This window comes from Tupaia chinensis, unplaced genomic scaffold, assembly GCF_000334495.1.
Source record: "Tupaia chinensis unplaced genomic scaffold, TupChi_1.0 Scaffold000012_1, whole genome shotgun sequence".
Lineage (NCBI taxonomy): Eukaryota > Metazoa > Chordata > Mammalia > Scandentia > Tupaiidae > Tupaia > Tupaia belangeri.
Window position 1 is genome coordinate 1,716,638 of NW_006159442.1, and position 26,972 is coordinate 1,743,609.

At 40.8% G+C, this 26,972-nt stretch overlaps 1 protein-coding gene and 1 pseudogene across 2 annotated transcripts; one reads left to right on the forward strand and one right to left on the reverse strand.

Moving 5' to 3' along the window:
• Positions 1–2,051: 2,051 nt before the first annotated feature.
• Positions 2,052–26,972, reverse strand: NARS1 (asparaginyl-tRNA synthetase 1). Of its 2 annotated transcripts, none has more exons than XM_006139914.1 (15): positions 26,838–26,972; positions 25,792–25,871; positions 22,318–22,383; positions 22,119–22,211; positions 21,930–22,019; positions 20,882–20,960; positions 17,883–17,953; positions 15,416–15,502; positions 12,938–13,159; positions 12,650–12,849; positions 12,162–12,297; positions 11,245–11,358; positions 8,568–8,699; positions 8,114–8,245; positions 2,052–3,158 (listed from the first exon to the last, which is right to left on the reverse strand). In XM_006139914.1, exons 1-15 carry the CDS (start codon positions 26,878–26,880, stop codon positions 3,027–3,029), a joined length of 1,677 nt encoding a protein of 558 aa, XP_006139976.1. In that variant the 5' UTR covers positions 26,881–26,972; the 3' UTR covers positions 2,052–3,026. The 2 variants fall into 2 exon arrangements, with proteins under 2 accessions (XP_006139976.1, XP_006139975.1); XM_006139913.1 differs by having other exon boundaries at positions 25,792–25,874.
• Positions 19,474–19,912, forward strand: LOC102482990 (NADH dehydrogenase [ubiquinone] 1 beta subcomplex subunit 6 pseudogene; annotated as a pseudogene).

A 26,972-nucleotide genomic window follows, 5' to 3' on the forward strand; every position in this document is an offset into this window, starting at 1 on the left:
CTAAAACTTAAAACAAACAAACAAACAAAAAAACCAGATAAACCTAAGCATGCTAGTTAGCAAAAGGGTGGCAAATACCTAAAGAGTAAGCTTTAAAAAAAAAAAAAAAAACACTCCCTGTGTGGCAGGTAACATGGAGCTTAAGGTGCTGGATTTTTCATGGCCAACTATGATTAAAAGTCATGCTGGGCACTTGGGCATGCAAGCCCCATATCCCAAGAGAATGGAGAGGGGAAGCCACATGGGGGTGATTGCTGTCTCTGTGTTGCTCTCTAGCCAGCACACACCTCTATGGCTTTTCAAAAAAATTTTAAAAACATCCTCCATCTCTGTGAACTGGGGTTCAGTTGTAGTGGGGTCCAGTTTAGAATGTTGTATCAGATACTAACATGATTTTGAGTTTTAAAAATAAGTGTCTGTCCCATGTATCAAGTATATCGATATCTCTTTAAAGAGTATGTTCTTGGCCCAATCATGGAACAATCCACGAGGTAGAAAGAACTGTCATTTAACTGACCAACAATGTCCAACACCTTTCATTTCAGCATTCATATATCATGACATCCCTTTTTTCCTAAAAGGGCTGAATAAAATATACTGACTCTTGGGTCAGCAGGTGGCGTGGTAGTTAAGGTGCTATGTGGACTCCCACATGGCCGACCACAGCTCGAGTCCCAGGCCCGACAGCTTGCTTTCTCACCTTCCTTTCTCTCTCTGTCTCTGGCCTAATTTAAAAAGATAAATAATAATAGCAAAAAAAATTAAATAATTCTTAAAAGAATAAAAAATGAATAAAATTTATATGAAAACTGATATTTTTGTGTTATGTGTATATATATATATATATATGTATATTAATGAATCTTATGAAATTATTAAGTGAGGCCCTACGGCAAGAATAAAAATGTTTAAGGGTTGAGTTTGAAGCAAGGAGCTACTCATGACTAGTGACTGTCATCTCACTCTACAATAGTTCTTCCTGGGAACTTTTCAAAAATATCCTGGTCCCACCCATGAAATGTATTCATCTGTGGGATTGTATTGGCACCATTATGTGCAAGTCCCCACATGACCCTGACAGAGCTGACCTCTGACCTCCGTATTACAAAGGACATTCCTAAGGGCTGCTAGAGGCAATTGGTGGGAGGGAGCTCAACAGGTTGCCAGAAAAGGCCCAAGGACAGTTCAGAAGAATGCAGGTTGATAAACTGAAGCCACTTAACTGAGCCTCCTGTTTATGTCCAAAACTTCAACCAGGGCTGCCACACAGGGGCCAAAGGTGAAGAGGGTCTGTGGTGTGAAAATAAATAGGTTTCCGGGAACAAAGAGTCATGAGATGAGGACGAGAGTGGGAACTAAGAACCAAGGCTAGCTGTGAGCTGGCCCTTGGCAGGGACACGGTGACATCCACAACATTATCATCAGAGTAGTATCCGCAGCATCCCGGAATGAGAGGCAAGAGGACCATGCGTGCGAGAGGTGTTTGGCTCACCAGCTCAGATTCTTGGCCTGAGGTCATCACGACCTTGACTCCAAGCTGGCCTAACCCTAGTTCTTGAATACTTTAAACCTCTTCAGTTACACAATTACAACTTAAAAATTTTCATTTAAATTTATAAGAATAAAATTTAGGCTAATGGAGTCTAGTGTCTTCACTTTAACACTGATCAAATGAATCAACTAGCTGAAGTCAATCAGAGCTTGTTCACGTTCTTCCAAGTATTTTCCTTTTATTTAAATAGACAGACCATGTAAACTGCACATGCCCAATTCCATTTGTCATTTCTTAATTGTAAGACAGGATAAGATCTAATGTGTCCAAAATAACACATAAAATGATGACAAAAAAGATGCAACCAGGACTCACGTACCTCATTTTTATAGATCATTCTTTTTCCTTACAATGTAACTTTAGTAATACCTAAAAAACTTATTAAAGCCTAATTTCACATACACACATAGGAAAAATCAGAAAAAAACTAAAAACTCTTAACAGGCATGAACTAGGGTTGAGAAAAAAATATTCAGCTTTAAGAAAATGAAGCCAGCAATGAATTTTTACATGTGTTCATTTATTGATTACTGGGAATACAGCCTATTGAGAATACATGACATGCATGTGGGGAGAAATTAACCAAATCTGAAATGAAGCCATTCAATAAGCCTGCTGTGAGTTAATAAGGTAGCACGGATTAGATCTAAGGACATGGTAGAGGCGACTCAAACAGTCATTTATAGTTGTTATTAACATTCCAGCTGCAAATTCTTTTGGAGCTTATTTACTCTTAATTACTTAGGAATTACCAGGAAAGAGAAAGATCAGTCTGCCTCTTTAGTTAAACCAACACGAAGATAGTTACTATGAATCATTTAAGCACCCCTTCCAAAAATTATCCTCTTAATTCAAATTGTTTAAAGCAAAGTACTTTTATACATTCTTTCACATTCATCTGTGTGCCTATAAGCAGCTACATGGATGTAGAAAAGATTAATAACTAGCAAAAGGCTGTGTTCACGTAATTCCAGTATCTACTGCCAAATTACACTTCTAATGCTAGCAGTTTTATACTATGTTGTCAATTTTCTCCCAAGATGTTTGTTTTAGCTCATTGATACAATAAAATGATATAAATTAAAGACTTCCAGTTACACTTAAAAGGACAGGAAGATTAAGTTACTGGAATGTCTCAGACTATAATTAAAAACTGTTTATATATATGGTATATATAAAACAAAATTGGATAAAAATGCAGAAATGTATCCATAACTATAATTACATGCCACATAGTTTCTCCCAACTTTGTAGTAATTATTTTTTCTTAAAATGAAAACATCAATGTCATGTGACAGTCAAGTAATTTGGGCTACTTTTTATGGCAATAATTAAAAAAAAAAAAAAGAAAGAAAACAATTGTACCCCACTGGAACAGAAAAGGGAGTATTTTGGCTTTAATAATTTGTTTTAAAGAGGCAGCCTGTTCCTATCCTGAACCATATTCTTCCCTTCACGTTTCAGGAGGAATCTGTTAGGGCTTGCAGCGCTGGACAAATCGAGGGTATAAGCATACATCTCGGATGTGATACCTATTCAGAATCCAAGTTAAGAATCGTTCCAACCCCAAGCCATATCCTCCATGAGGACAGGTCCCGTATTTTCTCTGTTAAAAAAAGAGAAAGGATGAGAAAGAAGTAAATGCTTAGTTTAAAATAGAAACATTTTTTTTCCCTTAAAACAAACAAACAAACAAACAAAAAACACAGAAAAAACTGAATCTAAAGTAGTTTTCCACTGTGTGGGACCAGCAGATAGTGTAATGGTTACTGGACACCCACATAGTCAAACATGGTTCAAGTCCTGGACCTGGCAGCTTAAAAGTCATGCCAGGCGCATGTGTGTATATGCCCAAAGTCCTGAGAGGAGAATGGAGAAGGGACTGCACTGTGGCCATGCCCCTGGGGGGAGTGGTGATTTCTTACTTTCTGTCTCTGTCTTTTCAGCAAGGACATGCACCCTATAGCAAAAATCTCTCTTAAAAAAAAAAAAAATTTTCCACTGTGAAAAAGAATTAGTTCATCACAGCTAAGAGTTCAACTGGGGAAGGGGGACCAGCAGGTGGCATGGTAGTTAAGGCGCTGGACACTCCGACATGGTCAACCATGGTTCAAGTCCTGGACCTGATGGCTTGCTTTCTCACTTTATCTCTCTCTGGTCAAATTAAAATAAATAAATGAGCAAATAAAATTAAATAATTGTTAAAAGAAAAAAAAAAAAAAGGAGTTCAACTTGGGCAAGCTGGTGGTGTGGTAATTAAGGCACCTGGATCCCATGTGGCTGACTCCATGATTCGAGTCTCAGACCCAGCAGCTTGAGAAATATGCTAGGCACGTGTGCATGTATGTACAAAATCCCCAGAGGAGAATGGAAAAGGGATTGTGGCATAGCCATATAACCAGCCCCCTCGGCAGGTGATTTCTCACTTTGTCTCTCTTTTTCTGGTGAGCACAGGCACCCTATAGCAAAAACCTAAAAAAACAAACACAAAAACATGCCGGAACATGTGTACAATCCCCAAATCCCAAGAAAATGGAGAAGAGGCTGTAGCATGGCCATCTCCCCTTAGGGACATTTTCTCACTTTCATTTTCTCTGTCTCTCTGGCATGTGCACATGCTCTGTAACAAATTTTAAAAAGTTCAACTCTTGGAACCAGCAGCTGGTGTAATGGTTATGTCGCTGGACCCCCATGTCGTTGACCATGGTTCGAGTCCCGGACCCAGTGGCTTAAACTCATGCCGGGCACAAGTGCGTGCGTGCCCAAGATCCCAAGAGAATAGAGAAGAAGGGATTGCAGCATAGCCATCCCCGTGGGGGGTGATTTCTCTCTTTCGGTCTCTCTGTCTCTCTCTGTCTTTCTGGTTAGCGCTTGTGCCCTATAGCATAAACCTCTCCAAAAAAAAAAATTTCAACTCTTAATTTATACACTTGCATGCAACAGAAGTAAAGAAATAACTTGATATTGGAAAGAAAAAAAAAAAAAAATCCCACAGGTATTAAGTACCAGCCTCAAAAAGAAACAATTTCAAACTTTGCAACTAAGTCAGTGTCCTGGAAACTGAAAGAGTACTAGATACTGGTGGGATCTAATGACATATTTTAAAAACTTCGAAGCAACAACTAAAGTCAACAATTAAATAGGTTTACAAATGAAGTTAACATATAACTTAGTTAAAACATAACTGGTAGCTACTGACATTCCATGTTATTATAATCATGAATATGAATATGGCTCATTCAACTAACAAGTACCACTGAATTCTCTCCTTTTAAAAATGCAGTGCACACACCCTACAGCAAAAATCTCTCTTAAAAAAATAAAATAAAAAATAGGGAACCAGCAGTTAGCATAATGGCTATGTCGCTGGACTCCCACGTAGTCAACCGTGGTTTGCATCCCGGACCCGGTGGCTTAAAACTCACACCGGGCACGTGTGCATGCGTGCCCAAGATCCCGAAAGGAGAATGGAGGAGAAGGGATTGCGGCGTGACCATCCCCCCTGGGGGGTGATTTCTCGCTTTCTGTCTCTGTCTCTCTCTGTCTGTCTGGCAAGTGTACGCGCCCTATAGCGAAAACCTCTCCAAAACAAAAAACAAATAAAATAAAAAATAAAAAAATGTCAATGTATAAAGAACCATTACAATAAAAATATTTTCTACAGTGTTTAGAAAATTGTTTATGGGGGGCCAGCAGGTGGCGTGGTGGTTAAGGCGCTAGAATCCCACATGGCTGACCATAGTTCAAGTCCCAGACCTGGCGGCTTGCTCTCCCTCTCTTTCTGTCTCTCTGATCAAATTAGATAATAACAGTGAATAAAATTAAATAAGAAATAAAATTATTCTTAAAAAAAAAAACTGTTTTGGGGGACCAGCAGATGGAGTAATGGTTGCGCCACTGGACTCCCATGTAATCGACCATAGTTCAAGCCCTGGAACTGGTGGCTTCAAACTCACACAGGCGCATGTGCATGCATGCCCAAAATCCTAAGAGGAGAATGAAGGATTGTGGTGGGTGATTTCTCTCACTTTGTCTCTCTGTCTCTCCAGTGAGCACACATGCCCTATAGCAAAAATCTCTTTTTAAAAACAAAAACAAAAAACCTGTTTTTGGCTCATACACCAATGGAAAAGTATAGAGAATCCTCCAGACATAAGGCCTCAAACATACAGTCAACTGATTTTTAGCAAAGGACACAAGGCAATCCAATCCAATGGAAAAAATAAAGTCTTCAACAAATGGCGTTGTAAGACCTTAATATCCACCTGCAGAAAAATGAAACTGGACCCCTATCTCTCACCATTAACAAAATCGACTCAAAACAGATCATAGATCTAAATGTAAAACTTCAAACTATAGAACTACTGGCCAGTAGGTGACATGGAGGTTGAGGCAGCTGGATCCCACATAGCCAAATGATGACTTGAATCCCAGACCTAAGGGCTTGAAAATCACAGTGGGGGAGGGAGGGCAGCTGGCATGGTGGTTAAGGCAGCTGGACTCCCACATGGCTGACTGCAGTTCAAGTCCCGGACCTGGCGACTTGCTTTCTCACTTTCCTTCTCTCTCTGTCTCTCTGGTCAACCTCAAAAAAATAAAAAATAACAACAATGAATAAAATTAAATAAAAAATAATTCTTTAATTAAAAAAAAAAAAAGAAAAACATCACACTGGGAGCATGTGCATGCATGCCCAAAAGACTCTTCTCCCTGCCTCCATCCCCACCACCCCCACGAGCACTCAGGCCCTACAATAAAACTAAAAATGAAAACAACAACAACAAAAAAAAGTGGAAAATCTACTGGCAGAAATCACAGGGGAAACTCTCGCTGACACTTGAGTAGGCAAAGATTTCTTTAAAAAGACCCCACGGCACAGGGAATAATTTTGAAAATAGACAAGTAGGACTACATAATTCTGAAAATAGACAAGTAGGACTACATCAGGGTAAAGAGCTTCTGTACAGCATAGTAAACAATAATTAGAGTAAAGACAACCCTCAGAATGGGAGAAAATATTTGCCAACTACACTTCAGATAAAGAAGAATATACAGGAAACTTAAAAAAACACAAATCCTACTAAAAAGTGGGCAAATGAGCTGAACAGACGATTCTCTAAGCAAGACATATGAATGGGCAAAAGCATATGAAAAAATGCTCAATATTCATTACCATATGGGAAATGCAAATCAAAACCACAATGAGATACTAAATCCTTTTCAGAACAGCTATGATTTTAAAAATAAAGAATAATGTTAGCTGGCAAGGATGTGGTGAAAAGGGAAACCTCCTACAATGCTGGTAGGAATGTAAATAAGTACAGCTATTATAGAGAACAACACAGAGGTTCCTCAAAAACCTACAAACAGGGAACCAGCAGTTAGCGTAATGGCTATGTCGCTGGACTCCCACGTAGTCGACCGTGGTTCGTGTCCCGGACCCAGTGGCTTAAAACTCACGCCGGGCGCGTGTGCGTGCGTGCCCAAGATCCCGAGAGGAGAATGGAGGAGAAGGGATTGCGGCGTGACCATCCCCCCTGGGGGGTGATTTCTCGCTTTCTGTCTCTCTGTCTGTCGGGCGAGCGCACGCGCCCTACAGTGAAAACTCTCTCCAAAAAAAAAAAAAAAAAAAAACCAAAAACCTACAAACAGAACTATCACACAACCCAGCAATTTCACTCCTAGTATTTACCCAAAAGGTAAGAAAATATTCAGTCTGAAAAGCACTTGCATATCCATGTTTATTGCAGCATTTTTCACAATTGTAAGACAGGGAAACAACCCAAATCCTCAAGAACAAATGACTGGATTGAAAAAATGTGGCATATATACACTATGCAATACTACTGAGCTATGAAAAACAATGAAATCAGGGCTGGTTGGTGGCATGGTGGTTAAGGGTACTGGACTCCCACATAGTCAGTGCAGTTCGAGTCCCAGACCTGACGGCTTGTTTTCTCACTCACTCTCTGTTCTCTCCCTCTCTGTCTCCTCTCTCTCTCTCTCTCTCACACACACACACACACACACACACACAGTCCCTCTCTGGTCAAATTAAAAATAAATAAATAAAGTTAAATAAAATAATTCTTTTTTAAAAAGTTATTTAAAAAACAAAGCAAAAACAGTGAAACCCTCTCATCTGAAACAAAGTAGATGAATACAGATTTAATGCTAAGTGAAAAGCAGGCCACATTATGAAAGACACACACTGTATGTCCCTATTCAATATATACCAAATGTGTGCACTCTATATCAGGAACTGAAAGAGTGGAAGGTAAAATAGCATGGAGGACAAGCGTGGGTACCAGAGACTGTACAGGAGGGGGTGGTTAGTTGCAGGGAGAAAAAGGGAATCAGGAAAAAAAATTTAACAGACACAAGAATGGAAAGCTATCTCTTGATGATGATGTATATGGTAACATCTCCGACTTGACTGACATGCAGTGCATGCATACTGGAAAAACTATGTTGCAAGCTGCAAAGTTGTACAATGATTAAAGATTTTTAAAAAGGGAGGGGGTTGGAGGTTGCTAAAGATAAAAAAAATAAAGTTTTTACCTGATCTGTATACCAGTAGTAGGGGGTGGGGTCAATCCCTTCCCTTTTATAACCAGCCAACATTTCTTCACTATCCCAGATACGCATGGAGCCTCCCACAATCTCACCAACATTGGGCATCAGCACGTCCACCTTTAAATGCAAGTAAAAATAAATTGTATAATTACTACCAGGCTTTCAGACAAAGCGCTGTTCTAGAGTTCCAATGAAAATTATAGTTAAGTTACTATAGCTAAAGGAAGTCTATGATCATGCAAACTTCAAATATTATGTAAGTCTCAGTAAATCTGTATAATACAGCATGTTAACCTCAATCAGGAGAGAAAAACAGTATTTCTTTTAAAACCATCCTTCTAGATTTATAATATGTGCCATGAACACATTTTATCCCAAATGACAGCCCCCACCTCCTTGAAAAGCACAATTACTAATACTCCTGGAATCACAAACTGACAGATTCAGTAAGACGGGAATCCTCAGGACATCGCTGCATATAGAAGGACTTGATCTCCACAGGAAATCGACACAGCAAGATTGGTTCATTAATGGTGTCTGTCATCAGTCTCTCAGGAGCTTCTGGGATATCCTGAGGTTAAATAAGACTTCATTAACATTTACAACTCGAAATGCAACAAGATAAAACAGCTCTTTTACCCTGTACCAGCCCTTCCATTTATGAATGCAACATAGAAGAGAATACACGCCAGCCTCACCATACACATTTGTGTAAGGAACAATTTATTTCAAAAAGAGATAAACATATTTAGACAACCCACATTCAGTTATTAAATGACTATTTAAAAAAATCTGCCTCCTCTACAGTTTTTCTTGAGCACCATGATGCTTAAGGAATGAAAACAAAAGAATCCCAAGCTGTGACTCAACACTGCTCAATTATTTTCCCCCCAGTGGCCAGTTTTATCCAGTTCTGAGGCAAACACAGTCCACTTAGTTCTATAAGGCAAAAGCAATCAGTGAATGCTCCAGACATTGATCTACGCTCAGAGTATGTTATAGATGACAATAATCTTTAAACTTTGTTATCTGCAGTTCCTTCCTGTTACAATAAATCAATTACGTCTGCAGTGGTAGTAAAACAGAGCCATCAGACCAATAACCAATGTCATATTTATAAGTGTAACCACATCTGGAACAGTCAGCCAAGACGTGTTAGATGATGATGAATCAAGTTAATCAGGCTCTTTGTCCAACCATCCTTTAGTAAACCACACATAAATTCAAGTTAAAACTGAAAACTCTGGGTCCAAGAAAAAGTGATTGAGAAAACTGGAGAAGACCTATTGATTTGCTTAACGTGAGCACTGACACAGAGTTTAGCAATCACCTGGCACAGCTGTTTTCAAGCTAGGGTCCCTGGAGCCAAAGCAGCCCTTTGATGTGCAGAGAGAAGACAGGAAATGCAGGAGCTCTCAGGTACCTAAGCTTGAATCTATTAGACATACTGGGGTTCTACATAAGATTTAACTAGGGGAAGTAGGGTCTTAACTGCACACTTGGAAAAGCCCATCCTAGTGCCCTCATGTGTATGGGATGACAGCGGTGTGCAGTCAATGTGAATGTACGTCAAAGGGTATCAGTGCGTGGATCCCACCAGGCATTTCTCTTTCAGTTCCTGCAACCCCTCCAAGGTCAAGGTCAACCAGAAAGTTGGGTCACTGGCCTTTGGTTATACTGCAGGTTAGAAGGACATGGAGTAGATGTTGGCAGGGGGATGCTTCCTTCTCCACAGTTCATGTTCTTCCCACTCTAACTATTTTGCTAAGTATTAGGTGTACTATAAAAGTACTGAAGCTTCCAGTACAAAAGTTTATTATTATATATCATCAGTGAATTCATGAGACAGGACTAACCTACAGACCAACTGTTTGCCCTCTTTAAATCACTTCTAAAAATCAGAACAAAACTCCAGTTAGCAGCAACTACTCATATTTCAGCTGCAAAACAATTAGATTTGCAAGTTTATAGAAATGGTTACGTCAGGGACCAGCAGTTAGTGTAATGGCTATGTCACTGGGCTCCCACGTAGTCGACCACGGTTTGCATCCCGGACCCGGTGGCTTAAAACTCCCACCGGGTGCGTGTGCATTGGCTGCAGTGACACTGTAGTAACACAACACTCTGCAATGCTGAGCTCACCTGGGAAGATCCCAGGTTGGTGTCCTGAAGTCTCACTGCTCACTCTGGCAGCATGTATGCTTATGATCCTGGCTGGCTGGGGCAGGCAGTGAATCACAGTCTCAAGACCCTATTGAGGGAGGACCGGCAGTTAGCGTAATGGCTATGTCACGGGACTCCCATGTAGTCAACCGTGGTTTGCATCCAGGACCTGGTGGCTTAAAATTCACACCAGGCACGTGTGCATGCGTGCCCAAGATCCCGAGAGGAGAATGGAGGAGAAGGGATTGCAGCATGGCCATCCCCCGTGTGGGGTGATTACTCACTTTCTGTCTGTCTGTCTCTCTCTCTCTTGCTGTCTGGGGAGCGCCCGTGCCCTATGACAAAAACCTCTAAAAAAAAAAAAAGAAAAAGAAATGGTTACGTGCACAGGAAAGAGGCCCTGGAACATGGTGGCAATCTATACTCCTTATGCATGCTGAGAGGACAGTTTTCGAGGAAAATCAATATGTTTTTCTGGGGCACCAATCTACTTCCCCACTAAGGCCTTCTCTGGTGGTTTTGCATTTTAACCAATGGCTATGTTCTTTGAATCTCCTTCCACATGAAGGAGTTTAAGTCACTGTTTTGGGAGATAACTCTATTTTCAAAGCACCACTTTCTAAAAAAAAAAAAAAACAAGACAAAATAAATACATATACATACCAACATTTTGCAAGTAATTTCAAAGGTTTGACAACCTTTTCAAGCAGCCCTGGCAGCCTATAGAATTCTAAGTAGAGCCTGTACTAGTATTTATTCAAAATTAGAGAAAAGGCACTGTTTTAAAGCTTACTCTTCATCTCCTAGCCTGATGAGTCTTCAGACAACTCAACAAACAGGTTCTGTTATTACCATTTATTTGAAATCAAACAGAGGCTCCCTGCACTGTTAAGTAGCCAGAAGCTCCATGTAACACAATACCACCTTTGAAACAATTAGAAAGTAATACCTACTTCCCCAAATTCATAGAAAGTTCCGTCTTCTTTCTTTATATTGTGTTCTTTCAGCCATACTATAGCATCTGAATAGTTCATCCTTTTGAAAGGCCGTTTAGGGGGTTTGAAGTTCTGTAGCAGAATAGAAAAATACAGTGAATATAGAGAAACCACAAACACTAAAATTTCTGTTAAAAACAAATGTGGGCTGGTCCCATAGCCTAGTATATAAAGGAGACAGATCCCACAGGCTAACTGCGATTTGCCTCCCAACCTTGCTGACTTAAAAACAAGCTGGGCTGGGCCAGCAGGTAGTGTGGTGGTTAAGGTGGCCGGATCCCATATTGTAGAGTACGTGATTTAAGTTCCAGATCTGGCAGCTTAGAAAATACACTGACATGAGTGCATGCATGCCCCAAATCCTACAAATGGAGAAGAGACTGCAGCATGGCCATTCCCTTGGGGGGCATCCCTCGCTTTCCCTCTGTTTCTAACAAGTTAATGTGCCCTATAGCAAAAAAAAAAAGAAAAAAAAGAAAGAAAGAAAGAAAGAAAGAAAGAGGCAGGCAGGCACATGTTCATGCATGCCTAAAACCAAAAAGGAAGGAGAATAGGTGGAGAAAGGATTACAGCATGAACACATTCCATTGAGGGATGATTTTCCCTATTTCTCTCTGATGAACACATGCATGCTCTCACATTTAAAAAAATAAATAAACTTAAAATGTTTGACCAGAAAATTATGCAGACATTCCTAAAATGGGACATATGCATGAACCTCTCCTCATGGAAATTAAATATCATGAAATTATTATCAATAATTAATAGTAAATTTGTCTTCAAAATCAAGCCATCTATAAATACCAAGGGTAAACAACTTCACTGTCTTCCAAAAGAGGATGTTAATTCCTTATTTCCATGAACACTGCACCTACCGGGTTCAGATCATACACTATGCTGGCTGCAGGTGATTTCAAGACTCTGTCTACCACATCACAGACCAAGTCCTCCAGTCGGTTCAGAAGGTCCTCAAAGGTCAGGAAAGGGCACTCGGCCTCCACATGAGTGTACCTGAAGAACAAGCACAGCTCAGAGTTGCTCTTCTCTGATGCTGCTTTACGCAAGCAAGGATTTAATGCTGGGAAACTGTCCAGAAATGCTTACCAATTTCCAACCCTGCAAATTAGTTCTGGGCTCCCCTCTCCCTCCTTGACAAGTTTTTTCTTATTTATTCCTTAACACACATAGGACTGAGGCAAAATGAAAAAGCAGACCTTAGCTATGGCCTGAGAGGCAAACTTCACTTGTTTTTCCATTATCTTTTTAATATATCAAAATTATTTACATGAACACCATTATCTATAAAGTTGTTTTCTATAGACACTTTCTAAAAATAAGTATAAGTAAAGAGAATAGCTCATACTCAGCCAGGTGCCTTCGTGTTCTGGACTGTTCTGCCCTATACGACTGTGCAATACAGAAAACATCTCCCAGGGCTGGGATGCAGGTCTCCAAGTACAGCTGAGAAGACTGCGTCAGAAATGCCTCTTCCCCAAAATAGTCGAGCTTAAAGAGGGTTGCACCCCCTTCCACTTGAGTTTGCACTAACGTTGGGGGAGTGACCTATTCAAATGGAAAGGAGTAAATAAAAAGGCCTTTCAGGTTTCAAAATAACCAAAGTAGTGTTGCAAAAGATGGTGCACATACTTACTTCACAGTACCCCCTATCAAAGAAGTGATCTCGAAAGCACCTGGTGACCATGGACCGTGCTTTGAAGATTTTGGACATGTTTTCTCCCCGGATCATCATGTGTCTGTTGTTGAGCTGGACGTCCACATCAGACTCCTCGTTGATCACGTTATCAGCGCCGCCAGCAGGGGCCAACCCAATCAGTTCCCAGAAGTCACAACTCAGCTCATGGCCCCCTGGAGCCTACATTTTTTAAAAAGTGGGATAGAGGAAAAGAGAGAGAAGGGAAAAATTAAAATGAAGATTTCAACTCATACCAAAATTTTTGGTGAGGTGTTATTTCTAAGAACCTCATCATCATTAGTAGCCATATCCTTCTGAAAACAAGGCACAATAACATAATTTATATTGGTATCTTTACATTTAGTATTTCAAAATAGACACACACACAGACTTTTTAAAAAAAGAAAAGCACACTTAAAAAAAATGAACTGTATTCCTACAACCTGCAGTAACCATTAACCACTGTTAACATTTTGTTATATTTTTCTAGCCTTTGCCATTTATAACTACACGTTTACCCAAATTGAAAAGAAACTTAAATCCTTTAACCAAAAGCTATTATTCTTTGGGGCATATATTTAGTAAATATTAAAATCCTCCCAAATAATCCCACTAAAAGCAATTTGTTTCATTTATTTTTTTAAAAGAATTATTTATTTTATTATATTAGTTATTATTATGTTGTTTAATTTGACCAAAGAGACAGAGAGAGAGAGAGAGAGAGAGAAAAGGAAAGTGAGAAAGCAAGCCGTCAGATCCAGGACTCAAACCACGGTTGGCCAGGTGGGAATCTAGCACCTTTAACCACCACCACCTGCCAGTCCATAAAGCAATTCATTTTAAAAGCTACATAGCACAGAATATATCTCAGGTGCCAAACACTTAACGGCAGGTAACAGCATGACAACTATTCTATTTGAAATTATTACATTGCTCCCAAAGAAAAAGTGACCTGGAATTAGATATTCATTTCATGTCTGGTTCATTTTTTCCCCTAAAAATTATTTATTTACTTAATTCCACGTGTGTGGGTTTTTTGTTGTTGTTTTTTGACTAGAGAGAGATAGAAAAAGGGAAAGAAAAAGCAAGCAAAGAGAAAGCAAGCCACCAGGTCCAGGACTTGAATCACGGTCGGCCATGAGACCAGTGCCCTAACTACCACACCACCTGCTGGCACTTAATGTCTTATTTTTATTGTTTTGTATCAGAATACCTAACACAGAATGTAACTGGAAATATCTAGCTTATAAAAGACAAACTAATGCCTATAAACAAACAGGAGATGTGATTCTTTTGTTTTAAATACTTAAATAAGAAACCCAAGTCCTGCAAGCCCCTGGACTTGCTCTGCGTAGCTGACCTGCTTCCCCCTAATAACCGATACGTGAATCAGTGCAAACGGTGGAGCATGATCACAGTCAGTCTCTTTTTTAGTCTTCCCCAGCCCTTGACAGCTATGATCTGGCCAGGATGGGGACAACCAGACTTCCTCGAAGGCCAGTGGTCTGCTAACAGTTAAGCCAAGTGTTCTTTGTGATCGCCTTGGTTCCCACATTCTTTTTCTTTGTGTGTATGTATTAAGTTTATTTATTTATTTCTTCCATAAGTAAAAGACACACAGACACAGAGGGCCCCCAGTGACGTCTGGACATGCTTAGACATCGCGATCTACTCCCTGCCCATGACCAGCCTGATCATGGGAAAGGACTGGCCCCGTATCCTCAGGAAGGTCTCTGGATCTGAACTGGAAACCTTCCGATGTGGGACTGCCTTATAGAGCATTGCATTTTACTGCTATGCCTCTGGCTGGTCCCCCACATTCTTAACCTAGCTTATTATACAAGAACTCTCTAAGACTTTTTATGGTTTCTAGTCAATTAGGATTCTGTTTGCTCCCCCTTGTGGTCAGTTATGTCACATTTGTTTGCATTTTTTCCTGGCCGTAAAACATAGCTATTGTACTATAGTTATCTGAACTATGATTATCCTACACCTATAACCTATAACTGGTATAGTTTTATGTCTGTTGGCTAGATATCAAAGAGGTCTCTGAATATCAGAGTTATAGTTATTAACTTTTTTTATAAAGAAGCTTTCAAATTCTATTCAGAAAGTTTCAGATTTAGATTACTCTTCTAAAATGTTTTGGGTGGATTGCTTTTAGTTCCACCTAGCTGAAAAATTATTCATACACTGACAGAAAAGTGACTGTACTTTAGCTCATGAGGATTACTATTCGAGAATTCTGTTAGGCTGGAAATCTCCAAGTTCTTTCAATCATGAGTATACAGTGTACATACTTCACTAAGAAAAAAAAAAAGCACACATTTATCACATTTGTATATTTATATGCCAAACATACAAAGTACACACACAGACATTAGAAAACAAATACACACCTATTCATTCACCCAGTGAAGACGGTAATCCACTTACCTGCTTCCCCTTGGGGGTAAGATTCAGCGTCCCATATACTGCAACGCTACTCTCAGTGGACAACACTACTCCATTGTAACACAGACACTGCAAGAAGATCAAAGTTCAAATTTAGTTATTTACCATCACATTAAAATACCCTAACACAGATGTGGTATTATACGTGTGTGTATATATATATATATATATAGGGATGTTTTGAGGGGAGTTATTCATTCATGGTTCCAAGTTCAGGTTTATAAGTATTTGGCCTTTTGTCCTTGGTTGCTGATGCAGCTTCAGAGACATAAGGGTCAAATAACCTGTCCTCCTACTGCCCTTCTTTCATCTCTCCAAGACAATCAGAGAAATTCTATTCTTCCCTGCCTTTAAGAATCTCATTCCAGTACGGTCCTTCCCCATACCCAGGAGGAAGAAACACTCTACAGAAACAAAAGTCTCCCCATCCAGTCTGTTAGCGTTTCATGCCTATTAAATGGAGTCTTCATAAAAATCCAAAAGGACAGGACTGGAGCTTCTGTACAGCTGAAACATGGAGGTTTGTGGAGGGTAGTGTGCCCGGAGAGGCTCTATGGCCCCCCTCACATGCTTTGCCCTAAGCATCTCTTCAGCTGTATCCTTTAAGATACCCTTTACAATAAACTGGTGAGCACAAGTGTTTCCCGAGTTCCGTGAGCAATTCCAGCAAATGTACTGAACTTAAGGAGGGGAAAGGATGGTGGGAACTTCAACTTGTAGCTGGCTGATTATAAGTTCTGGAGCCCAGGGGGCCAGCAGGTGGTGGTGTGGTGATTAAGGGCACTGGACTCCCACATGGCCAACCACAGTTCAAGTTCCAGACCTGGCGGCTTTCTCTCTCTCTCTCTGATCAAATTAAAATAATTAGATTAATTAAAATTTAAAAAAAAAAAAAAAGTTCTGGAGCCCAGACTTGTGCCTGGCATTTAAGTGAAAGGGGGACAGTCTTGGGCTTCGCATTCAACCTGCGGGATCTGACACTATCTCCAGGTAGACAGCATCCGAATTCAATTAGATTAGAGGATGCCAGCTGGTGCCTGCTGCAGAAGTGACTGCTTGTGTGCCGATGGAGAGAAATCGCCACACGTTTTGGGATCACAAATGATCTGGTTGTGACTCACAATATAAAATCAAGGGGGTTATTTACAAACAAGTCATCTGGTTAAATACTAGTAGAAAGTAGTGAGGTCACTGATTTTCATGAGGGTTGTTGAAAAAGTTCATGGAAAATGAGCATTATGAATAATCTATGTATGTTATTTCAATTTTTTTGCACTAAAAAATTCACATTTAGCATGAAGCTGGTTTTGGGTTAAAAAATTATTTAATTTAATTTATTTATTTTTGGAGAGGTTTTCGCTATAGGGCGCATGCACTCACCAGGCAGACCGAGAGAGAAAGTGAGAAATCACCCCCCCAGGGGTGATGGTCACGCCACAATCCCTTCTCCTCCATTCTCCTCTCGGGATCTTGGGCATGCATGCACATGTGCCCGGCGTGAGTTTTAAGCCACCGGGTCCGGGACGCGAACTGCGGTCGACTATGTGGGAGTCCAGCGACACAGCCATTATGCTAACTGCTGGTTTCCTATTTAATTTAATTTATTCATTTATTCTATTTTAATCTGACCAGAGAGAGACACACAGAGAGGGAGAGGGAAAGTGAGAAAGAAAGCCACCAGGTCTGGGACTCAAACCATGGTAGGTCATGTGGGAGTGTCCAGCATCTCCACCACCATGCCACCTGCTGGCCCCATCCACAAGGTTTTTGAAGACCCCTCATAATATAAATAAACATATTTTTTGTGTGACAAGAATTTACCTAGAGATACATATACTTACATAAGTTCAAGTATGAAAACAACTTTACCTGCATACCACTTAAAAATATTCATAGAACTCAGATGTTGTTTTTTTAAACTCCAGACTATCAAAATAACATCTGGAACAAATATAGACTATGATCATCAATACTCGCCAAAGTCGTTAAGAGAAAAGTGAAGGGGAACTTGACAATGTAAAGACCTAGCTACCAACGCCTAAATCCATGACTCATTAAAAAGAGGCGCAGCAGTTAGTGCCAACAGGGGATGTTGTGATTAAGGCACTAGATCCCACAAGGCCAATTCCATGGTTCGAGTCCCAGACCCAGAGTCCTGAAAAGCACGCTGGGCATGTGTGCATGCATGCCTAACATCCTGAGAGGAGAATGGAAGAGAAAGGATTGTGGTGTGGCCATCCTCTGGGGAGAGGGGGATTTCTCTCTTTCTCTACCTCTCTACCACTTGCAAGCACATGTGCCCTATAGCAAAACTAAGGGAAAAGACTTTTTAAAAGGGGCATTATCCATTCAAGTTTAAAATAATGTACATGGATCCTAAAACTCCCAAAACAATAAAGTAACCTACTGAAAAAAACTAATTTTCAGCCACTAATAAGAAAATATTTACCAACTCATCCGATAAGACACACTGAAGATAACCTGTTCCATCCCGTAGCACCAGAAACATTAAATTCTTTCCTAAAAATAAGAAACAGAAATTTAGCCAGACTCAACCCAAGGCACTCAGAGTACTTAATTACAGAGTAGTCATAAGTTAACCTTATATATAAAGGAAACACTGGGAGCCAGCAGTTAGCGTAATGGCTATGTCGCTGGACTCCCATGTAGTCGACCGCGGTTTGCGTCCCGGACCCGGTGGCTTAGAACTCACGCCGGGCGTGTGTGCATGCGTGCCCAAGATCCCGAGAGGAGAATGGAGAAGGGATTGCGGCGTGACCATCCCCCCCGGGTGGTGATTTCTCGCTTTCTGTCTGTCTCTCTCTGTCTGGTGAGCGCACGCGCCCTATAGCGAAAAACCTCTCCAAAAAAATAAAAAATAAAAAAAAAAGGAAACACCAAGGTTTAATTCTGGAAGCACAGACCTCTTAAATGATCCCCTTCATTTGAAGACAATATACAAGGTGGGTTTCTTTAAGTAATTATTTTTATTTAACTTTATTTATTCATCTGTTTTAAATTTGACCAGAAAAAGATAGAGAGCGAGAAAGAAAGAGAGAAAGCAAGCTGCCAGGTCTGAGACTTGAACTGTGGTCGGCCATATGGGAGTCCAGCCCCCTTAACCACCACGCCACCTGTCTGCCTCATAAGGGGGTCTTTGAATAAAAAAAACTATGCATGGGGGCCAGCAGGTGGCATGATGGTTGTGGGCGCTGGATTCCCACAGTCAACCACGGTTCAAGTTCTGGACCTGGCAGCTTGCCTTCTCGCTGTCTTTCTCTGGTCAAATTGAAAATTAATAATAATGAATGAAATTAAATAAGTAATTCCTTAAAACAAAAAAACTATGTATAGATTTCAAAATTTCTTTTTTCACCAAAATAAACTGGTACAATAAATCCATTTTTCTGAAAACTCTCTGAATTCTCTTGCATTGCTACTCAACACTTGCAAAGTATTTTCTGTTCATTATTCTTTCAAACCCTTTGTGACCCTCATCATCCACATGATCAGACCCTGGAGAAGAGGGACAGCAAGCAGGATGAGTTGAGATGACATCTTATCACCGCAGAATCCTTGGCCACATCTAGCGTAGCACCATCGCACAGTGGGATTTGCCTGAGTGCTCCTGTTGAGAATCACTCTTAATCTTTTGTATGTCCCATTTCTTCTAAGAAAAGATGTGATAACCACTGACAATAAAAAAAGCATATAATAGGGGACCAGCAGGTGGTGTGTTGGTTAAGGCGCTGTACACTCCCACATGGCTGGCCACGGTTTGAGTCCTGCACCTGGAGGTTTGCTTTCTCTCTCTCTCTCTCTCCCTTTCCCCACTTCCGTGTTTCTCTCTGGTCAAATTAAAATAAATGAATGAATTTTTTTTTAAAGCATATAATAAAGTAATAAAAACCGAAAGAGGGGGCCAGCAGGTGGCACGGTGGTTAAGGTGCAGGACTCCCACACGGCTGACTCTGATTTGAGTCCTGAACCTGATGGCTTGCTCTCTCACATTTCCCTCCCTTTCTCTCTCTCTCTGTCCTCTCTCTGGTCAAATAAAAATAAATGAATGAGCTCGGGACTGGCGTCGACATGTCGGGGTACACGCTGGATGAGAAACTTCGGCCGCAGCAGCTGCAGGAGCTTAGGGGGACATGGCTGAAAGACCAAGAGCAGAGCCCTCGGGAGCCAGTGCTTCCCCCACAGAGGCTGTGGCCTTCAGAGGAATTCCGGAATAAGTTTTGGTAAAACAGGACCCCTGGAGGAACATGGTCTATACAACATACCAACACAGTATCTCTGCTTTTACTCATGTGCTTATTACCAGCCTGGATTATTATTACCACAAATATCATGTGGATACAAAGCCATATGCCACTTTTGAAACGAAGCCCAGAATATTTCCAGGTGATGCAATTCTGGAGACTAGAGAAATAATTCCACCAATGAAAGGATTCCCTGATCAACATCATTGAAGATTACTTAACAATTTCAGAGACCTATGAGCCCAAGTTGATTCCTATATTACCACGATATGAAAATATACTCTTGAAAAGTAATTTTAATAAAGTTTACTCTCAGAAAAAAAATTGAATAAAATAAAATGAATGTGAAAATAAATTGAAAACAAACAAACAAACAAACAAACAAAGAAAACAGGACAGAAAGAGAAAACAAAATGTCAGAACCAAGGTAAAAAGAATGAAACAGAATGACTAAGCAGAATGACTAAGAGTCAAAACTATGGCCAAGGGCCAGCCCATGGTGCTGGCTAAGGTGAATGTATCTTACATGGCAGACTCTGCGGTTTGAATCCCAGACCTGACAGCTTGAAAAACAAAAATCCCAAGAGGAAAATGGGGGAGAGGGGATTGTGGGGTGGCCATACCCCCGGAGGGCGAAATTCTTCACTCTCTCCTCTCCGTTTCTCTCTGGTGAGCATACACACACTAGGGCAAATTTTTAAAAAAGAAATCTGTGACTAAGTTCACAACAGGACCTGAACTTCCTGTAATACATTCCCTGGTTTTCATTAAATAATCGGAATTCAATTTGTCAAATATTTAGTAAATACCTCCTAATCAATGTGGCTGCTCAGTTAAAACAGTATTTACACAATTTTAAAACTTTCAGGAGTGGGCCAGCAGGTGGCATGGTGATAAAAGCGCTGACTCCCAGATGCCCAACCATGTGGGTCTCTCTCTCTGTCTCTGGTGCCCTACAGAAAATTTTTAAAATATCAAAAATAAAAATATTAAAAAGCTTTCAATAGCTACATTAAAGAACAAATTTAAACTCTCAATCACTACATCCTTTAAAAACCCAACATATCCAAAAAAACCCAAAAGAAACCCAAGTAAATATTTTATGTTCTTACTCATCTCAGACCAGGGATATTTAGAACTTAAAAGGAAAAAAATAAAATAAAAAAAGAGAAGCTATACCATTTACCTTGCCTACGCAGCCTGTGGACCCAGCCAAACACCTTTACTCTTTGACCTCTGTATCCTTCTAATTTATGAATCTTCACCTGTTAAATTAAATAATACTTGATGAAACATCATTTATCACATACCAAGGGGATAGGAGATGAGAAGAGGAAGGGGACGGTGAGCACTGCCAAGGAAACAATTCCATCACTAAAGAAATAGAAAAATATGAGAACTGATCAGCCACAAGAAGTACTGGAGGTCACCTGGTGGCCTAGTGGTTAAGGGAACAGATCCCGCATGGCCAACTGCATAGTTCAAGTCTCAACCCTGGCAGCTCAAAAAATATGCTGGGCACATATGCTGGCATGCCTAAAATTCCAAAAGGATAGAGAAATGGAGAAGGGACTGTGGCATGACGATAACCCACTGAGGGGGTGCTTTCTCCCCCTCCTTCTCTCTGTTGCCTCCTGGTGAGCAAATGTCCCCTCTGGCACACACACACACAAAGGATGAAATCAACTAGGTCCATTCATAGTCCAGCAATCTATTGATATGTGGATTCGAGGAAGGAAGAAGAGGAGTGAACCAAATTCCATAAAATACAAACCATTTTTTTAAGCCACTGGAACTAGGACTCAAACTGCCATCAGCCATGTGAGATCCAGGCTCCCTTCACCAGTAGGCTTTGAGGTCAGCCCCGTATATCTTTTACCTATTTTTTTTTTTTTAATCACACACAGGTACACAAATCACAAATTCATAGATTGCAACTTCTTTTGTTGTATGGTGATTGAAACTCATACTAGAGAGGATAGAAACCAATTGACCAAAATCACACAGCATAGTCCGGCCTGGGACACAGGTCTGATATTCAGGTGAGTAAGAATTCACTCAGCAGTGAACTAAGTCTGTAATAAAATAAACCTGCTTAAGAACTCTAAAACACTTTTCTGTCTCTTCTAAAAGGAAAGTAAAGACGAACAATGAGAAGAAACAAATCGTGTGGCATGCACATGCCCCTCAAACACAGAAACTAAGACATGAGGTAGCCAAGTGGACACACTTACACATTCTGGGGCTGGAAGACTTGGATCGTTTTTAATCGTGACCTTCTTTGCTTCTTCCAGGTTCTTTTCTCTTCGCAAATTGTCTTCTGCCTAATTTTAACGATAAAGCAATTTGTCCATAAGGTCTCCAGCGTTCTGACTTTAAAAGCTAACTTACAACACGTTTACAGCAGCAACTTCATTACTCACCTCTTTCTTTTCCCGGGACTCATTCTTCATCTGTTCCCTGTGCCACATTTTTTTAATGTTCTTCATCTGTGATTTAGAAATAACATCCCACCTCTAGAAAGAGAGACAGGTCTTTAATTTTTTTTCAAGGCCTCTAAGTTCTGACAAAAATATAGTCACAAAAAATGAAAAAAATCTGTAATTTTTTGGTTTACCCTACCTCATTCTCTTTTTGTGAATCTACATAAATGGTAGGAAATGGTTCTTTTCCTACTGTCATCAAAGCCTAGAGTAGAGAGGGAGAAAAAAGGTATTATTTTTAATACTGTACAATACTTAAAACAACATCACTCTTGTGAGTTAATTTCTACAATGTAGGCAATAATCAAGAGCCAAGAAGGAAGCCTATGGACCTCAACACCCCAAAGTCAGTGTCGACAGTGACCAGCTGAAGGTACCAAGAAGCACTTTGCTTCAAGTAGAACCCTTCAGATCCGTTACAAACAATTCTAGCAAGTTGGTTATGCAATATATAGTTCCTTAAGACAAGACTAGAAATCATGGATCTTAGACAGTTACAGTGACCAGGACAGGTATGCAGACAACCGAAGGGACACCTAACAGCAAAAGCCAACAGCATGTAACATCTAAAAAGGAAAGTCCTTAGGGCCAGTAGGTGGTGTGATGGTTAAGGTGCTAGACTCCAACTTAGTCAACCAGTTTGAGTCCTGACCTAGTGGCTTGAAAATCACACTGGGTGTGTGTGCATGTGTGCCAAAAATCAATCCCAAGAAGAGTGTGGAAGAGCAGGAACTGCAGCTTTGCCATCTCCCTTAGTGTAATTTCTCGCTTTTCTCTCGCTCTCTGGCGAGTACTCTCACCCTAAGGCAAAAAACTGAAAATAATAATAATAAAAGGCCAGCAAATGGCATAGTGGTTGGGGTGCTAGACTCCCACATGGCTGACCATGGTTTGAGTTCCGGACCTGGCAGCTTGCTTTCCCACTTTCCCTCTCTTTCTGTGTCTCACTCTACTCAAATTAAAATAAATAAATAAATAATAGTAATGAGTAAAGTTAAATAATTCTTTAAAATAATAATCATCATCATAAAATAAAAAAATAAAAGATCAGAGATGGTATTTTCAAAACTCTTTCAAAGTAATGGTCAAGTGCACAAAAAAACTAACCTTCATTTTACTTACAAAGTGCCCATAAGTACACTTTCTCTGCTCAATAATACTGAGACTTAGTAGGCAGTGCTGTACTGTGTTATCATCGCTTAGTTCACTGCTTGTGGTCTTTATCTTTTCAATGGCTGAAGCCCAGCCTCGGTGGTACAAGCAGTAGCTTACTGAACTGCAGCACTGGGAGCCACATGGCCATGTGAGTCTGGATTTCAAGTCGATGGAGCATGTGCCCAAGATCCTAACTGGACGGAGGACCAGGAGACAGGATCACAGCATGATGACAGTACCTTACTTTCTCTCATAAAACAAATAAACTTAAAAACAAAAGATGAGTTACAGTTCAAAGTACATAAAAGGTGAATATTGTATTAACTGCTTCAAATATCCTTTCTAAATTTCTCCCACAGTATTATAGTGTTGGATCATCAGAAAAGTAATGACACATTTTTGCACAGGAAAACACAGACAGACGTCATGACTTTTCTGATGATCCAGTAAGTCAAACAAGAAATGCAATGGATTCTTCTCTCTGGTCACAAGATCTGAAGCTTACAGAAACTAAAGGGAGTCAGTCCTAACTCAGTGACGTCAGTCCTAACTCAATGCAGAGAAGGAAGAAGCCTGGGTCTTTTCCAAACATCCACGAATGTTCATCTTCTTAACAACTAGACATCGTCATTCAGAATTTCATTTACCACCTGACAATCTGTACTAATCCCCCCTTTCCTATCCCTGAAATCAAAAGAGCCATTTGGGGAACTGTCATTCTCCCAATTAGAAAGGCATACTTTGGCTAACAGGGACATCCTGCAAATGGTCACCAAGACAGCAATGTCAGTTTTGGGGAGCCACAAAGAAGTACCCAAGAACTCAGAGATAAAGAAAGATTGTCCTCGAAAAGTTAAAAAAGCAAGGCCCATGTAAATGACACATCAAAGCATAACTATATGACCTAAAAGATGGAATGCTCCCAAGTCGGAAGCCTTAACAATAACTAAATGAACATTGCAACACAGCTTTAAAAAGGGTAGATTAACTAGGCATGGATACACAGAAAAAGGCATGTCAGAGCACTGCTTTTCCCATTATGTTCAAAAAGGGAGCTTATAACCAACAGATTCTCACACTCCTATTCAACGGGCAAGCCCAAGATTCCTTCAAGAAGGATGACTAGGCGACCTGACCCTGACACAATCAGTTACCTGACATCCATGTTGTGAACCCAACCTCTCAGAGAACCCTTCTGAGAATGTGCTATGTTTATTTGAAGGTTCTAGGCCTTGAGAAATACTAGCACATTAATGAACTGGCATTTTATCTGAAAGCTTTCAACGCAAGAGCCTGCTCTTCTGAGAAATGGGTCCATTCTCGGTATGCTAATATAAACCAGGTCCCTGAGTCTCGAGGTTCAGGATCACACTCTGGAGTATGGTAAATTAAGCAAAGTGTTTCTTGGGAGTCACCTGGACATAAATTCTGAGTGTTTAAGAGAGTGGTATTTGGGCTGGCAGGTGGCATGGTGATTAAGGTGTTGGACTCCCATTTGGTCAACCCCCATTTGGCAGTTCAAGTCCCAGACCTGGTGGTGTACTTTCTCACTTTCCTTTTCCCTCTATCTATGTGTCTCTTTGGTAAAAATTGGAAAATGTTAATAATAAATAAAATTAAATAAATATTTTAAAAAGTGATATTTTTATTTTTATAAAAACTGGAAAACATGGCAATCTGACTCAGTTGAGAAATAAACTCCAACATGCAGTGCCACGTGGTGAAAAAGACACCTTTTTTGTATGTTAAACTAGGTCAGAATTAGACCAGCTAATGCTCTTAAATCTACATACATATCCTTTACTTTCTCTTTTCTTATAATTCTCTTCCAAACCTAGTGTTTGAAAGAATATTCTCAACAAGTACACAATAATTCACATTTTTTTTTAAGGGAGATTTCTGCTACAGGGTGCATGCACTCGCTGGAGAGAGAGAGACAGAAAGTGAGAAATCACTCCCCGGGGGGGGGGGGGGGGATGGCCACTCCGTACCACTCCGTAATCCCTTCTCCACTCTCCTCTCCGGATTTTGGGCACACACACACCCTCAGCCTGAGTTTTTATGAGGTAGCTAAACCACAAGTCGGGAATCAAACTATGGTTAATCTAGCGATGCAACCATTGCGCCATCTACTGGTTCCTTTTTTTTTTTTTTTAAGGTTTTTCCATAGGGTATGTCTGCTGGTGAGAGAGACAGAGAGAAACAGTGAGAGGGAAAGTGGGAAATCAACCCCGGGGAAATGACCACACGGCAACACTTGCACATTCTCCTCCTGGGATTTTGGGCATGCACACACACACACCTGCTGTGGCTTTTCAAGTTTCCAGATCTGGAACTCAAACTCAGGCTGGTCTTGTGGTAGTGCCCAGTGCCTTAACTACCACAACCCCTGCTGCCCACCCCCCACATAAGTCATTAGTAAATGCAAACCCGTTTTCTTAATGAGAAGAGACAATACCTTTAGACCTGTTTTAAAAGGTTTCTCCTTGGTTCCATCTCCTGTAGCATCATTTCCTTCTCGATCCGAGACATACAGCTCTGCTGTTTTACAAAATGAGAGTTACTCATGACTCATAACTGCCAACCACATTATATTGTAACTACTTTATCCATTCTTTCACTTGACAAACAGAACTCACACCTGGATTAGTAAAAATCACAGCAGCCCAATTAACATCATGATCTTCCCATCAACCTATTTCAAGGGTAGCTACTTCATAAAAACGTATTAGTTACAAACTTACTATTCCAAAGCAAACCCTGTTCATTTTAATTTGTGATATTGCTTCTGTCTACTCCAGTCCCCAAAGATAAAGGGTTTCGAAGCTGGCCAAACTACACTGGATTCTTGAATGCTGTACCTTTAAAAGCCAAGACAGCCCTGAAAAATTAGTTAACCTTTCTGAGCTTATTTCTCCATTTATAAAATAAGGAAACAAGCTCTACCTTGAAGAACTGGAATCAAAATTTAAAAAAAGCAATACACACAAATGTGATGACCACGTGCCGGTGCACAGATGGCAAAAGAAGAGTAGTTGCCTCTGTTCTTTACAGGAAACCTAAGAAAACACATGGCAAGAGGCCTCGCCCCTGGTAAGTGAACAGTGATTTAAACAAATGAGGCTGTGCGAAACAGAACTATTATAGACCCCCCCCAGGCCTTTCTTGACGATCCCTTAAAAGAATTGGAGACATGGGGGCTACCACTAGTGAGTCCCAGTGCCTAATTCTAGGCGGAATCACAGGACCATTCGCAGTGGGGCAGGGCTCGGAACGGCCGCCATCGCATTCCGGGCACACAGGGCTCGAGGAAGCCTTGGCCGGGCCCACCGAGTTGGGCCCAGCCAGGGTCCAGGCCCCTTCCCTCTCCCTCCCAGCGTTCGGTAAATACATAGCCGGGGAGCGTTCGTTCTGGGCCAGGCACTAAGGTAGGCTTGGGGTGAGTCCGGTGCAGAGACCCTGCCCCGGCAGAGAGCGCCGTGCCATATGCCGAGCCTCACTCACCCAGCACCATCTCTGCAGTCGCTCTGGTCACCTCCAAGGACATTAGTCCGCGACACCGCCGTCGCTTTATCACCCCAACGTGCACCCGCGGCTTCCTCGATTCCGGCGTTGCATCATATAACGTAGTGCAGAGGT

Excerpts from the sequence above, each read along its gene's own strand:
- NARS1 (XM_006139913.1), bottom strand. The coding sequence starts at position 26,880 with ATGTCCTTGGAGGTGACCAGAGCGACTGCAGAGATGGTGCTGG. Across the intron at positions 22,020-22,118 it reads AGTCCCGGGAAAAGAAAGAG|GCAGAAGACAATTTGCGAAG; the intron begins GTGAGTAATGAA and ends CGTTAAAATTAG. Across the intron at positions 15,503-17,882 it reads GTGTCTTATCGGATGAGTTG|TGTCTGTGTTACAATGGAGT; the intron begins GTAAATATTTTC and ends ATCTTCTTGCAG.